Genomic DNA, 16,570 nt, shown 5'->3' with positions numbered 1-16,570 from the left:
ATTTTAAAAATTAAAATTTTTTATATAATGTATGTATTCATTAATTTTTAAAAATTATAAATATTATTTTATATTCTTCTAAATAATTAATATATAATTTTTATTAATAATCATATTTTTATACTACAAAATTTTTAATAATTAGTGGAGATTTTTTAGTGGAAATTTTTAAAAACTTACACAAAATATTTTATTTGTGGCAAATTATAAAACTTCCCTGCATAATTTTAAAAATTCTCCCACTATTACACATAATTAAAATTCTCAACCCCCTCCAAACAAACCCTAAAGCTCTCAACCCGTCGTAGTGAGAGAGAAGATCTCGTGGAAATGTGCAAGAGGCTAGCTTCAACCATAAAGCTCGCAGCTGTCGCTGCCTCCATCGCCGCCGCCATCACCACCACCATGTCTGTAAGACCCGAAAATTTTGAAAAATCTTATTATGATCAAGTCTCAAATCATATAGTTATTTATAGTCTTAATTTCAGAAATTATTTCATGAAAGATAATTAGAACAAGTTTTGATTAATTGAATTTGAAATAAATTAGGATTATTATCCAATTTTACAATTATTGGATTATTTTCTATATTTAAATTATAAAGTTGGTAATTATGAAATAATAAGAATTTTATATGATTTAGACCAAATAATTAATATTTAAAATATTAATACTACTACTTTGAAAAATAGAAAAATTAATTATATTATTTCTAATTTTTGGATTTGAAAATTTTATTGAAAGTAATTTGTAAAATTGATGAACAAATAGTATTTTTATACATTATTATTATTGGAGTAAAATTTATTCTTAATTACTATATTATCCCCACTTTTATTTGAAATTACAAAACTACCCCTAGACCTATTTTTACTCAAAACCCTAATCCACCCTCACTCATCTCCCAGCCGCAGCCCTTCCCCAAACCTAAACGTGCTCAGCAAACTCATCAAGCTTGAAACACACACAGCAGCACCGAACTCAAGAAACAGAAAGGGTAGAGAGGAGAGGGATTCACAGGAAGAAGGGGAGGGGAGAGTGAGGACGGCGCCGGCAGGCGTCACTGCCACCGCGCCGTCGTGTCGCACAGAGAAGAGAGAGGTTCGAGCCGAGGAAGGAGAAGGACAAGAAGGCCGCGCTGTTGCCGCCGTCCCTATGCCGCCGCCATTCGGTCTGTCCACGAGCTGCTGTCAGAACCGCGCGAGGAGGAAGCCGTCACGAGGAGAAGCGTCGCGTCGCTGCCACTGTCCGGGCCGTCTTCGTCGTCGCCGATTCCCTTCGTTGCCGCCGTCGTTGATGAGCCCAGTCACCGCCGATCTTGTCTGAGGGTGAGGGAACGCGAACAGAAGGGAAGACGGGGAGCCACCGCCGCTGCTGGCTGAACCCCCCAGTGCTCCATATCGCCTCTGTCGTCTGGAACCGGCTTCGCCATAGCTAAAAGGCTGGGCTTGGAAGGTGCTTCCGTCGTCATCTCTTCTTGCAAGCAGGTCCTTTTCCCTTTCTCTTCCTCTTTGCCTCCAATTAATTATATTCATTACTCAATTTTCTTGTTTCTACAGCAAAATGTTGAAGAGGCTGCAGAGAAACTTAGGGCTAAAGGAATTAAAATTTTGGCCCTTGTTTGCCATGTCTCCAACGATCAACAGAGAAAGGATTTGATTCAAAAAACCGCACAGGTCACCCTTTTCTATTCATTTTTATCGAATGCATTATCCTTTATTAAAATTTATTTGAATGCTGTTGAATATGCTGTTGAACATTACATAAGTGTGGAAATATAGATGTGATTGTGTCAAACGCAACTGCAAATCCTTCTGTTGACCCTATTTTGCAAACCAAAGACTCTATTCTTGACAAGCTTCACTTGCCCTGCAAAGTATTCGTTGAACATCTAACAAAACTGCATATATCTTCTTGTTTTAAGTCTGATAATTATTCGTAATATACTGCATAGGCCTTGGCTGCTGAGATGGCCCCAAACACTCGTGTAAACTGTATTGCTCCCGGTTTTGTGCCAACTAATTTTGCCTCGTTTATTACCAATTATCAAACATTATCTGAATACTATTTTCATGATTGAGTTGGAAAATACATAGTACAAATATCGTTGTGTTGGAGCTGATAGTTACACATCTATTACAGATAACAGAATCTAAGTAACAGAATTGAAAAGCCTGTGACTAACGGATTTGACTGTCTCAACAGAATTGACAGATTTAGTTATAATTATAATCACTTTTTTACTCTCCACATATTTTGGTAAGGGAAAAGGGTTTTGCTTTCTTGGGAAGATTTTTTAAGTAAGATTTCCAGGAATGTGAAAACATTCCACAAACCACACCTGCTAAAGGGTGTTGATTATAGCTCCCATTGTTCTTGTTGTTTGCTTATTATATCCATCCTCTTTTTTTCCTTCACTCTGTCATTCGTTTCTTTCATCTGTAGATGTCTCCTTCAAAGTCATTGAGACAAGATTCCACTTCTGGAGAGCTGCTGCTGTTGCAGAAACTAGAGGAAGTTGGAAACTCTGTCAAGGTAGAAAAGTAAAGACAATATATTATTATATGTGCAGTAGTCAACTGCATGAACTTCAGGATGAGGAGAAACACAAAGGTTAAGTATGGATTGAGACTGAAAATGAAATAAAAACTTAAAAGGAAAATAGGGAATAAAAGACGGAAAAAAACAAGAAGAAAGAAAGAAGAAAAGATATTTAGTTGTATGTTTTGGTTATATTATTTTGGTTAAGCACTGGTGATTTATGGTCACTGCAGAAAATTCAGACTTTATTCGAGGAGCAACAATCTCATACAGCAGAATCTACAGATTGAAGTTTGTGAAAAGTTCATGTAACCTACTTTCCAGGTAATGATAAACACTTTAAGGTGTTTGTTATAAATAAAGAAGGTATCATATTTTATCTTAAATATATCATAGAATATCAAAGCATAGCTGTTAAAATTTTTTAAAATATTTTGGATAAAACTTAATGGATAAAATTATAGTTAGTGTTATATCTTGTTTCTAATCTTTTGTTTCGATTTTTCTTATCTACAGGAGTGTTGAAATGGTGACCACATGCTATCTTGAGGGTTCAAGAATATTTTGATTCATAGAAAGACTAATCTATGTTAGAACTTTTAACTTTTGGTTGAACTTATGCAAGACATATAACTTGTAGAACTAATCAATGTACTCACTAATGTTATTTTGTTTTAAAACAACTTTAGGTAAATGAGGCATCTTTGAATAATGTATGTTTTTGCATATTATATGAATGTAGACTTGTTTATTAGAATAGTTAATATATTAGTTAATTTAAAAAATAATTTAGTAAATTATGCATGCAATTTGTATTAAAAAAAATTGTTACAAAATAATTAATTTGCTTTTGTAACTAAAGAAAAAAAATGTTACAAAATCAAGTAACATTTCGTAACAAAATTTTATGATACGAAAAAATAGATTGTCACCAAAAATACCTTGAAAATCAAAATTTGTTACCACTTTTGTAACGACTTCCGGTTTTTTGTATCAGAAAAATTTGTTACAAAATACCACTTTAAATTGTAACAGTTCCATTTTTTGTTACAAAAACTTTTTGTAACGGGACTTACTGTAATGGCCGCTTTTTTTGTTACAAAAACTATTTGTTTCAAAATTTCGTTTTTATGTAACAATTTGTTTTGTTACAAATATTGCTTTTTCTTGTAGTGACACTTTTATTTAACGACGAAAAGTAAATTATATTAGGTTTTACATTATATTTAAGTGAAGTAAGAATGACGCAAGAAAAGATGAATAAGAAAAGAAAAAAGTTTTTCTATTATGCAGTAACTGTAATATGAGATGATAAATAGTAGTAAGAGGGAAAAGAGATAATTATAGAAGTTTTATGGATGTGAATTAACGAGACAAGAGAGAATGTGAATGTATATAATAAGAGAGAAGATGAGGTAGTGAAAGTTTTTTAACATGGAATAACTGACGTATAATGGGATAGATTATTAGGAAGGAAAAAAATTGGAAAAGAATTTTGGACACTAAATCCATGTATTATCATTATATATTGTTATAGAGAAATACAACAATAATATGGACTATTTTTAAGGATTATTATATGTCAAAAAAATTAAAATTCATCAAAAAATAAATTTTGACACTATTTTAACTATGAAAATATGTTAATAAAAGTTTTGTCAAAAATAGTATTTTTAACATATAAGTAATTGTAAAAAAAGTTTAAATCTTATTTTGATAAATATTGGCCATAAAAAATAATTTGTTAAAAAAATTTGAGAATATATTTTTTTGTGATACTTATTAACCGTCAAAAATACTATTTATTTTGATACTTATTGACCGTAAAAAATTCTCAACAAAAAGTTTTTAACAAAAAATGAGATGAGATCTTGAAACTGAAGAATAAACTGAGATTTTGAAGATGAAGAATGAGTAGTATGATCCCAAACTGAGAGCAATGTGATGCCAAAATTAACGGAGCTCAACGAAAAAAAGGAATAATGGAGTATGTTAAAAATAAATTAGTGTCAAAATTGAGGAATAATTTTCTACAATCAAATTATAAATAAAAAAAATAGATAATTTGACATTTGTGATATTTGTCAAAAATATATATTAATTTTTACACTTAACTATGACTGTTAAAAAAAATCATGTTAAAATAGCTTTCTTTTTTTGTAGTGAAACAGACATAAAAATAATTACATATGGTGAACGTTCAAGGTATTCAACAATGTGATCTTCAGGATGCATAATGTCACGAACCATCTTCTATTTATATTTTTTCTAAAACAAAAAAGACTATTATATTATATAAACTATATCTAACATATATCCAATATTTATCTAACATTAAATAAATAAATAAAAATATATTTAAATAATATTACATATAATATTTTTTTTTCTATTTGAAATAAACAACATACTCCACTTTAACATTTATTCAACATAAATTTAATAATTCATTAAATAAAATAAATTCCACACATTAAATAATATATGGCATCAAATCTTATATATTTTATACTCATGTAAATAATATATGTAAACAATATATATTAACATATTATATTAAACGTGTTTAACTTATTTTTAAATATATAAAATATATATTTAAATAATATATAAAAATATATATAAATAAAATAAATTTAATATATTTCGTCAACATACATTATATAATATATCGTATTTCAATTTAAATAAAAAATCTTTACGTATGTTCAAATTTAACATACAATTATATATATTGAAAATTTTAATATATGTTTGTATGTATTGTCATATATATTTAACTTTAAGTATTTAAATTCTTTTACAATAACATGTACTATATATAAAGTATGTTTAATGTATCTTAATAATATATTAAATACTGTTTTTGTTTACAAACTAAAAATATATTTTAGTATCGTCTTAATTTAACTAAAATTATGACTCTAATTAATATTAAATTCAACACTATTATTACTAACAATGAATTAATTAACACAAATTAATTTCTGATAACTAATTTAATTTATTTTTATTTACAGTAATTAAAATAATTTAACTAACTAAAAACATTATTGCGAAAAAATGTACTTACTTAAAGATGTTGATGAAGATATAATTAAAAATGATGAGTCTGAGATTCTAATATAAAAGAAGGAACTGTTTTGAGTTACATAAGAGGAAATAAAAAATTGGAGTGTGGTATTTAGGAGAAAGAGAACGATCTTTGAAAATGGGGCTGCAATTGAAAATGAGAAGAAGAGAAAGAATGTGAGTATTGAAGAGAGACTATAGAAAGATTATAGAGTATAGACACGTATTACGCATGCAAACAATACAAGGAAGACGGATTATAATATATTACGAACGGGGTAGATTGGTAGAATACAAATCCGTCAAAATGACACTCCCAGTTTCTTGTTAAATTTTATTTTCTTCTATTTAAAAGAAAAACACACTCTCCTCTCTAATTATAAAATAAAAAAAATCCCTTTAATGTTCACTACAAAATTTATTTGGTTTTGACACACAATTGGTATGAACATGATGTTGGCGCCGCATCAAAATGCTACCTCCGTTTCCCCATTTCACTTGACTAATCGGAATTTATTTATTTATTTATTTATTATAATAATGATTTTTTTCTCAAATTATGAAAGAATTAGAAATTCTATCTCGTCTAATCCAATGATAAATTTATTGAATTAAATTTATTATCTTACTCTAATTTTACAACAAAAAAAATTACTAGGCGGCATCTTTTACTTACATTTAAATAAAAAATATTTTCCGTCTATTTTTTTCGATTACAAATTATAGGTTTCATAATATAATCTTTCTTTCAATTTTATCTGCTTCATCTCCCTCTACTTCATTACATTCAATCTCATGCAGTCACGCAAAAAATCTCATTTGCTATTTTAGAACGAAAAAAATTAAAAAATCAACTATATTAGGAGCCAACTTAAGTCAATTTTTTATATTTTTAATTTTAAAATTCGAAAAATTAAAAATAGTAAAGATTGTTTTTCCTTTTCTTTTATAAGGGACCTCTTATTTTAAAATTAGTTGGCTCTAATTGACTATATCTTTGATTAGTTGGTTTAATTACTCTGGTGCTCCTTATAGTTTCACAAAATTTTCAGTTAGGTCCTTATACCTTTTTTTCCTTTTAATTGGGTTCCTATACCTTAATTTTTTTTAATTTAGTTCTTGCCGTGACAAAATCGTTTGAGATAACGGAATATTCTGTTCAAAAATAGAATATTCTCCTAATTAAATTATAATTATTAATTAAATCCACCCCATCTTTTTAAAATACCAAAACTAACCCTTAGCATTTTGTCCCAAAAATAAAGAATCCTAGCGTCTGCTCTGCTCTGCTTCGCGTTGGTGGTGTGTCGCTTCCGTCGCGTTCTCTCGCCGTGGATCGCCGCGCCGCACATCGCGTTGCCAAACCACGCCTCGTCTGACCGCACCTCACCTTGCTGCTTTGCTCTTCGGGTGTCGATGCTGATGGTAGAATCTTCAAGAAACACCCTATTCTAATCTCAGGTTCAGTGGGGAGTTATGGAGCTTATTTGGCTGATGGGTTAGAGAACAGGTGAGATCTTCAAATGACTAATATCAAGTATTTAAGAATTACCTGTGATTGCTCTTTACTTGTGGTGTTTGTTATATTTTCTTATCTTTTGTGTAGACAGTTAGTTGATCAACATAGTTAATGATATTCTAGATATGATGATATTTTAACATTTCTTCTTCATCTTGGTGTCCCATTTTAATCTCTTGGTTTTTGAGGAAGAATTGATTGACTGAGATTGGGAATAAGGAGAAGGTGAATATTTTAGCGGTGTTTTATTCGTATTGTGTTTTTTTTTTTTCAATTTTTTTAGTTGTTTTCAGTTCTTGTCTCTCAAGCTGTGAATTCTTAAGTTGTGTGAATTTGTAGTTCAGTTTCAGTTTTGCTTAATTATTTGTAACTTCTATTTGTTTCTCAAATTATATTCTAAATTTTGTTGATGGCTATGATCCATGGATTCTTCAAAATTAAGGATGTATTGTATTGCACTCGTATCTTTCAAAGAGTATTTGAGCCAAAGAAATTGGAGTTTTTGGGTTTGACCGATAGTGAGCAGAATGCCATAAATGGGGTAAGTTTTCTTCTCTCTTTTTCCTGATTATGAATCAAAACTTTGTAACTCTAATTGCATATAACATAGCTGCTTAGAAGGGCTAATAGTTGGATTAATTTTTGCTTTGTAGAGGTCCAAAGTTAATTTGCTTATCACATACTATTGCATGTCAGGGATGACAGGCTATGAGCTACTTAAGAAAATCAAGGTACTTAGTGTTGTTGCTTTGGTACATATTTAGGCCTTTTAATCTCACTAACACATATACATTTTTTGAAAACGTGATATGGCATCATCATCGTTATTACTAGCATCTTGCTGCCGTATATAGTAAGAAAGGAGGAAGGAGTATAGAACTACCTAGAAGAGAAAAGGAAGAGAAAAATGTTACATAGAGGTCCACTGTTGTAACAACTTCAGTTTGGCTGGTCCCCAAGCATTCACAGCCACTAGAAGATGCATCACAACACCCTTTGCTGCTAAATCTAGAGGAAAAGAAGGAAAATTTTATGTTCTTGTAGAGTTTGTAATATAATTAGATTATAGATGTGGATTGAGAGCTTAGTTGGCTTTGAAAATCTAAGGTTACATATTGGTTTATTGTGTGTACAAGAAGATGCAGTAGATCGGCCAACAATGTCCACAATGGTTGTGAGACAATGACACTTCCTATTCCTAATCATCCTGCATTTTCAGTTGGAAGAAAGATCAAAGAAAAGCCAACATCAAATGCTTTTGATAAGAATCCTTTGGTCAATGAAGTATCAATTTCAAATATTCTACCTAGATCATCAGTATAAGTTTTCTGTTTTGAAATTGTTCGAATTGTATAAGTAAATCATATGTCTGCCTTTTTGAATCATTGTTGTCTAAATTTATTATAGTGTAGTAGATTCTACTCATTATTCAAATATATAGTGATAATTTCTTCTTTTTTAGTTGACAGAGTATGTTATATCTATTTGTTTAACAAAAAATTGAGTTATTCTGGGTGAAAATCGATCCATTAATTAAATATTGTAGTTATTGAACTGTGTTGAGATTTGAGAAGTGATCCTATAAATTCCTAATATGGCTAATAAGGTCATGCCGCTATGTTCTATATTGAGATCAAGATTTTGGCTGCTACTGTAGTATGATATAAAAAGAAGCTGCAAACAGATAAAAGGGATTTTTGGTACAATTTGTATATAAATGAGTAAAAAGAATAATATTGACAAAATAAAAAGAATTATATGAATATCTTTCATTGATTATTTATAGTTTTACCGAATTTTCAATTAGGTCTCTATATTTTTTTTTCTTTTCAATTGAGTCCCTAAAGGTATAAAAGTAATTTTACAATTTACTAACATTTTTTTGACGTTTAACGTTAACAGAGACTAAATTGAAACAAAAAATAATATATAAGGATCCAATTGAAAAGAAAAAAAGTATAAAAACGTAATTAAAAATTCGATAAAACTATAGAGACCTACAGAATAATTAAACCTAATTAGTTTCCTAGTGAAACCATTTTAGAATTCTGGTTCTCTCCAAGCAATCCTCACCATCATTCTCGACTTCCATTATCATAGAAATCTCACTCCTTATTTCAAGACTCTATTTCTTTTCAAATTATCCTCATCATCATTCTCCACTTCCATGGTCACAATAAAAAGTGAAGAAACATTGTAAATTCCCAATCTTTCTTAAAAAATGATTGAATTATATTTGATCTTTTTTAATCAACAGTAACTATTTATATCTACTTTGTGTTATGAATTATTATATTTTTTTTTAGTATTTGGTATTAGAGCTTATTAATTTATCTTATTTTAACTTTTTTGTAGTTATTAGTAGAAGAAAAAATGAATTCTACCCAATATGAGTGTAAAAAGGCATATAAAAAAAGCGACAAAAAAGAACTAATGACTTTCAAATTGATGAAAAGGAATATGAAAAATTTAGGGAAAAGAAAATTTGTATATTCTAAAAAAAATATTTAGTCATATAATGACGTTTATTTTAATTTGGGTAATTCAATTTTAATTTGTTAAGATTATGGTACTTTAATATGATATGATAAAAGAAATTAAAAAGATAACAATTTTAGAATTTAGTCTATGCATTTAGAAAAAGTACAGTATTTTCTCTGACAGAGTCTTTTAAAATTTTAAAAAAGTTACTTTATGATTGTTTCACAGTATTACAAGAATTGTTAAAATAATGAGTTAATAGTTAAAATTGTTTTTGAAAGATATTTTGATTTCTATTTTCGTTTTCGAAAGATAAATTTAATCAAAATCGTCATTGAAAGATTTAAAATTAATTACGTTAGTCCCTTCGTTCATTCTGTCACTAACGACGTTAAATTTTGTTGACATGGCACGTTAGCTTGACAACCCAACCCAAACCAGACTCGGATTCTACCCGCATTCAATCCAATCTAAACCCAAACCCAGCAAAGAACAGGATTCCCTTCTTCCCACATTCAACAACTTCTTTGTATTCTACCTGAAGCTCCACCACGCCGCCGTCCTGTAAGATGTTCCACGTCGCCGTCAGTCCCTGTATGTTCCTCTACCATGCCGCCGCCAATCTTTATCCACAGTTCTTTTCTTTGTTCCAATCCCAAAATCTCTTTTCTCCTCCTCTTCCCTCCCCTTTTATTATTCTTTTTGCCACCAACATTGAAAACCTTCTTCTTTATTGATTCTTGATTTGAATGAACATACACACTTGCTATTCTATACCCATTTTTTGTTTTTCGAAATTTTAACTATGCTATTGAATGTCCCAGTTGTTCAAAGATTGAAACTTTGATATAATATATGGAGGATCTTTGTTCCAAGTTTGCCAAGAATGGTAACAGGATGGTTGCCACCACAGATGAAACCAAAGAAAATCATAAAAACTACAAGACTACCGTGCCTTATGATTTGGTACCTGCACCTCACACAAAGGAGGACATTAACAAGCAGGAACGTGGTGCTGAGAATGCTGCAGGGACTGGTGTTGCTGGTAATCAAAAGATTTGTCAGTTTTATGTTAAGCATTTGATTTCGATTGAGAGGTTGGCATTTTGGGAATAGGTAGTTGCTGCTTTGCTGAACACCCTTCACCCAATGATGCAGAGAGATCGCTGTCGTTACACCCTCCAATTCCTCTATGTTCTCTTCCTCAATCATCACCGCTGGCTTCTGGGGGAACATGGTCTCTTCTTCCACTGTAACTTGTACTGATCTGTTCTGCTTGTGTCGGTCTTCTTCGTGTTCTTCCATGGACACTGCCAAGTTGGAATAAAGACTACTACTGGAAGAACGACATTGACGAAGAAGCAGGAGTTGTTGAAACTGGCATGGAAGATGAGATGCATAGAGGAGAATGAGAGTCTGTGACCGCCAGGTCGGGTCGTTGGGTTGGGGCTCTAATTTAACGCCGTTAGTGACAGAATGGACAGATGGATTAACGCGATTAATTTTAAATCTTTCGAGGACAATTTTGATTAAATTTGTTTTTCCAAAACGAAAATATAGATCAGAATATTTTTCATAGACGATTTTAACTATTAACTCTTAAAATAATATCAAAATATATAATCAAATGTTTGTATTTATTTTTTATGTAGAAAAAATAGACTCATTTATAAACGAAGCTTATAGATGTGTCCATCAGTCTACAGGATTAGTGAAAAAAATGTTCATTATATTGATAGTTTAATATCTATGCCCGACAAAAAACCTAAGTTTTTAATAAAGAAGGATATATTTTGAATAGCACCATAAATATTTGGGTATAATTCTAGTTTGGTTCTTAAAGTTTAAAATATCTTATTTGAATTCAAAAAAAAATTTATTTAGTTTTAATTTAGTTCTACCATGAGTTTAAAATTAAATAATTAACAGAATTTTTTACACGACAATAGTACAAGAACAAAGTCAATAATTTGGAAAATAAGTACAAGCTTCAAATGCACAAAATCAACCATGGATGTATCAATATATTTATTTATCATTCTCTTTAGTTCTATAGAAAATATTTCATTTAAATTGTAAGAAGAATGATAAATAAATATATTGATACATCCACGATTGATTTTGTATCTCGGGAGGTTGTACTTGTTTTTTAAATTATCGATTTTGTTCTTATACTGCTGTCATATATGACATTCCATTAATTATTTCACTTTGACTCACGATGGGACTACATTAAGGTCCAATTTGGGTAAATAACTTAAATAAGTTCTTTTGGAAAAAGAGTCTAAAGCATAAGGATTTTTATTAATAGCAGTTTATAAATAAGTTATTTTGTATTTGGATTTTTAGTTATAAAAGTACTTATTTTAAAGTTGTAGCGTTTGGATAAATAACTCGAAAAATACAATTTTTTTTACACAAGAGAATGAATATTAAAATAACGATGATAACAAATACTTTCCAATATTGAATGTTGATTTTACATAACTTAATGACTAATACTGTGTATGATATGGTAGGTGAAAATAAAAAATAAATATAAAATGTGTGTCAATGCATAGTTTGTTGCTGTTTTTTATTTTTTTTTTTACTCCTATTAGAACTTCCTTCTCCTTTATTGAGGTCAAGAACTTGCTATAATTAACTATGAAAATAATAGCAAGTTATATAAAAATAAAATCACATGTGAAAAAAATTAAAATTAAAACTTAAATTTCATACCACACAGTTAAATACAAATTTAATAATAAAAATAGAGTGATAAAATGATAAAAAAATACATAGAAAAAATATCTGCAGTAGGTTGTTCAGATGAAACATTGTCCGAAAATGGCAGTGGAGGATCAATACCTCCAGCAGATGAATCATTACCTGAAAATGGTGATCGAGGATCCGTACTTCCAGCAGATGAAAGTATGGAACATTGTCTGAAAATGACGGTGAAAGGCCAATGCTTTTTGAAGCGTGAAAATGGTGGTTGAAATATTTTTTACAAAGTCAAGAAAAGTAAATTTTTTTGAAGAAAGTAGTAGAATGACTTATCAAAAAATATTGTAACTTTTGATAATTCAAAAGTAAAAAAAAAAAATTAGCTTCTATTATTTATCAAACAGAGTCTAAATCTAAATGAATTTTTTTTTATTCAAAGGACCTTTTAAATTTTAAAAACAAAAATGAGACTACGTCCAAACTTAGGCTCATTTTTTTGGATATGCAAAATGTGTGTGTTGTGCATGGGTATGGAGGTGGGATGGTGCTAGACATGAATGTGGGATAATTTTTTTTGAATCATAAAGTGAAGAAATCGGACTGTCCGATTTCTTTGTTAAAAAAATTATGAACACAGATCGGATGGTCCGATTTGTGTGGGAATGAAAATCGGAGGGTCCGATTTGTACTTTTAATTTTTTTTATTTTGAAAACAAAAATCGGATGGTCCGATTTCATTATTAAATTTTTTTAATTGTTTAAAATACAAATCGGACGGTCCGATTTGTGTAATGCAATTTTTTTTAATTTTTTAAACACAAATCGGAGGGTCCGATTTGCTCTTGACACCATAACTACGTAAAGCACCCATACACTCCATAACAATGTCCTACACCATTCTTCCTTCCATATCTAAATTAAAAAGTGCCAAACTTAAGGACTAATTTAATATTTTACCCTAAATATTATATATATTTAAAAGTTATTTTAAAAAATTGACACACAGAAAAAACAAACCAAACCCACAGGAAGAAAGCTTCATTCACACTTTACTCTCTTCTCTTCTCTTCTTGTTCAATTTTTGTGCAGTTTTTCTTCCACACAAGCAAGCTTTCACATTTGAACCTTCCATGGAGCCTCCACTCCTACCGAAGAAGCCCCTTTCCGATAAAGTTCCGAACTTTGATGTCCACAAACAAGAAGGTGACTCTGCTCACCACCTCCCGGCAAGCGCGGTTACCGAGGACCAGGTCGATGAAGGCGTGGAAGTTGTGAATGTGGATGAAAAGGAGCAGCTTTTGAACAGTGGTGATAATGGGCTTGAAGATTCCTCTTGCGTTCAACAAGTTAGTGTTAAAAAGAAGCGCGGAAGAAAGTCTAAAAAGGACATGCTGGAGGCCTTGAACATCGCGAGGAAGAAGAAAGGTGATGATGATTCTGCTGATATGACTGTGAAAACGCGTGTAAGAACAAGCGTTCCAACTTGTGCTGAGAATCTCAAAGAAGAATACGGTGATGATGAGGGTCTTGGTGAGAAGAAGAGACGTGGCAGAAAACCGAAGAACCAGAAGACGGAAGAACACCCTATTAATGACAATGATGTTCCAAATGTAGAAAATGAGTCAAAACCTGATATAGATAATGAAGGGGAAGATGCAGATGGTGATGTTCAGAAGAGGAAGCAAGATAGAGTTGGGAGTAGAAAACGTGGTGGGAAAATGAAGTTAGAAGATCGAAACCCCGGTGATTCTGCAAATGATGGCGTTCCGGAGAAGTTTCCTGGAAGGAAAAGAAAGAACATGGATGGTGAGCAAAAGGAGGAGTTGGGGTCTCATTCCAATGCTCAAATTGATGCTGAGACAACCTTAGATTCCTTGGAAAAAAGTGACAATCAGCGTAGTTACAGTTTAAGGAAGAGGGAAAATACCAGCAACCATAAACGAGTTGATTTGCTAAAAGGCATTGATGTGCAAAAACAAACAGCTGAGAAAGAGTTCCAAGCTAAAAGACAAGGTAAGGTATCGTTTGTTTCATAATTTCAACTGAGGTCACTGATGTATAGGTTAACAGTTCCCTAAAATTAATGAATTTGCATCTTAGTTTTGTGTATTAACATGAGTTTGTAATTGTACCATATTATTTTTCCTGCATGCACCAAATTAGCATATCTATATTGGTTGTGGGATGTGCAATGCAGGGCTTTCAATTGAAAAGAGTATCGATGATACCCGTCCCATTCATCCTGATACACATCAAGATTTCCATACACCTGTATCGGATCAAGCATTTAGCCCACAAGAAATGGAATTAAAAGAGCTCATCTCAGCTGTTTCCAATCTGTCTCATAAGATTGACATGACATCTCAATCTTCAACCATCGAGACATCACCAGAATCTCGTCTTCCAAAAGAGTTATGTCCTCGTGCTCTTGAAAGTCTAAAGAGACTTGTCGATTTCTCGAAGCACACCGTTGACGAGTGGCTAAATCAAGATGACCTCAACAACCTGCTTTCCGAAATCTTGAGCTCCACTCTTGAATATCATGTGCCCATCAGCTTCTCCAAGCAAGTGCAGAAATTCAAGAACTTTATCAACAACTCGCTCGTCTCTCACAACAAGCTTGCCGACTTGAAAAAGGAATTGTCTCAAATTGAAACAGAATCTGTACACCTTGATGTATCGTATGCATCTTCCCAAAAGAATTATAAAAAATATGAAACTAATGTTGCTCATGCTGCTAAAGCCCTTGATCAACTGGTCTGTCGGGAAGAAGAACTCGAAAAAGAACTTGCTGGAGTCCGGGCGGACATAGCTTCACTGCGGAATCGTTTCCTCAAAGCTGACAAGAGAAAGAAAGACCTTAATCGAGAATTGTGCGAAATGGAAAGTACTCGAGCTGAACTTAAAAGAAAATACGAGAAATTACAGATCGAAGAACGTGAGGAAATTCTGGTATTCAGCTCAATCAATGAAGAAAGAGTCCGTCTCAGGTTGGAGCTGGAAGAACTTCTAAAACCTTATCTTTGAAAGCTTGGTTTGTATTTCATGTTGATTACTTTATATAACTCCGATTTTCTGAAACATTGTTTTTATTAAGTTTGTCTTTTGTATTAACCATTCATAGGTTGGGAATTAACTAATTTAGGTTGATCGCAGTAATTAGTTTACTCGTTTGTTTAAGTAAGTGTCGTTAAGTAAGTGTCGTGACTTCAAATATTGCCTTGTGTATGCAGTAACCAATTGGGCAGTGGAAGGCCTTTAAATAAAACTCAAATTTGTCGGTCAACTTTGAGTTGATTTTAGAGTTTAGATTTGCAACGGATTAATCCTTAATCGGTCAAAAATATCTTTGGGAAAATTTTATTTACCCTTTTAGAGTAATTATTTTTAGGCCGAAAATAATATATCTTTGTGTATATGACGAAAAAAAAAATGGACTATAGGACAAACAAAGAAATTAAAAAATGCAATTATATGAAACAAACAACATAAAGTTAGTTCTAGAATATTGTAATATGCTTGGTTAGGACATAGGAGCATAACTGCCAATTAGCAAAAAGGCCTCCAGAAAGTGAATGGAAATATAATTTCTTATAGAAATTGAAAGATATTATTTTTTAAAAGCACTTAGAGACTTAACCATATCCTCTGTTTTCTGGTACTATAAAATAAAACTGAAAATGTTAAGTAATTTTTTTAACTCAAACACTTACACTTTATTTTTTCAATTTTTGGTTAAAATTTTTTACCTTTTTATTCTTTTTTATTTTCTTTCGTTCTATTTTAACTTTTACACTTTACTTTACTTTTGACACTTTGTATTTACTCTTTTTAATCTTCTAGTTTTAGTTCTTAAATTTATTTGTTTACGCATTTTAATTATGCATTTTGTTAATTTAAGAAAAAAGAAATGTTTTTTATAAAAAAATAGTTTTTTTCTCCAAATTTAAATCTAAAACTTATATAAACATCGAGACACCAAAATAATTACAAAAGCATTATTTTCACTTCCTAAATAAAATTGTAAACAAATTTAAAATTATAAAATTATTTGTTATTGATAATTGAAAAAAAAATCGAGTAAAATAACTGTATAAAATGATAGTAAATTTTGTCTGTTAGAAAACCTAGTAAGATTCAAACATGAATATTCTAAACCTTAGATTTCGTCGAAATTTCAATTCCTTTATGATAAATTATTTTTTTTGGGCTTGAGTAGAATAAACTAATTTGGGTTGGTCTAATAAT

General features: G+C 30.8%; 2 protein-coding genes across 2 annotated transcripts; both read left to right on the top strand.

Annotated features, from left to right (window-relative positions):
- Window positions 1-330: 330 nt before the first annotated feature.
- Window positions 331-2,853, top strand: LOC107616208 (tropinone reductase-like 3). Its single transcript, XM_021112087.2, is given in 5 exon segments — window positions 331-411; window positions 1,392-1,487; window positions 1,560-1,676; window positions 1,769-2,031; window positions 2,784-2,853. Coding segments are annotated over 5 exon segments (627 nt in total).
- Window positions 2,854-13,332: 10,479 nt separating this feature from the next.
- Window positions 13,333-15,608, top strand: LOC107619450 (uncharacterized). Its single transcript, XM_016321746.3, has 2 exons — window positions 13,333-14,335; window positions 14,520-15,608. Exons 1-2 carry the CDS (start codon window positions 13,453-13,455, stop codon window positions 15,347-15,349), a joined length of 1,713 nt encoding a protein of 570 aa, XP_016177232.1. The 5' UTR covers window positions 13,333-13,452; the 3' UTR covers window positions 15,350-15,608.
- The last annotated feature ends 962 nt before the right edge of the window (window positions 15,609-16,570 follow it).

This window comes from Arachis ipaensis, chromosome B9 (assembly GCF_059453495.1).
Source record: "Arachis ipaensis isolate K30076 ecotype BB chromosome B9, ASM5945349v1, whole genome shotgun sequence".
In the NCBI taxonomy this organism is placed as follows: domain Eukaryota; kingdom Viridiplantae; phylum Streptophyta; class Magnoliopsida; order Fabales; family Fabaceae; genus Arachis; species Arachis ipaensis.
Note: the sequence above shows the minus strand (reverse complement) of the source record. Positions and strands in the feature narration are given on the sequence as shown.

Excerpts from the sequence above, each read along its gene's own strand:
- LOC107619450 (XM_016321746.3), top strand. The coding sequence starts at position 13,453 with ATGGAGCCTCCACTCCTACCGAAGAAGCCCCTTTCCGATAAAGTTCCG. Across the intron at positions 14,336-14,519 it reads GTTCCAAGCTAAAAGACAAG|GGCTTTCAATTGAAAAGAGT; the intron begins GTAAGGTATCGT and ends TGTGCAATGCAG.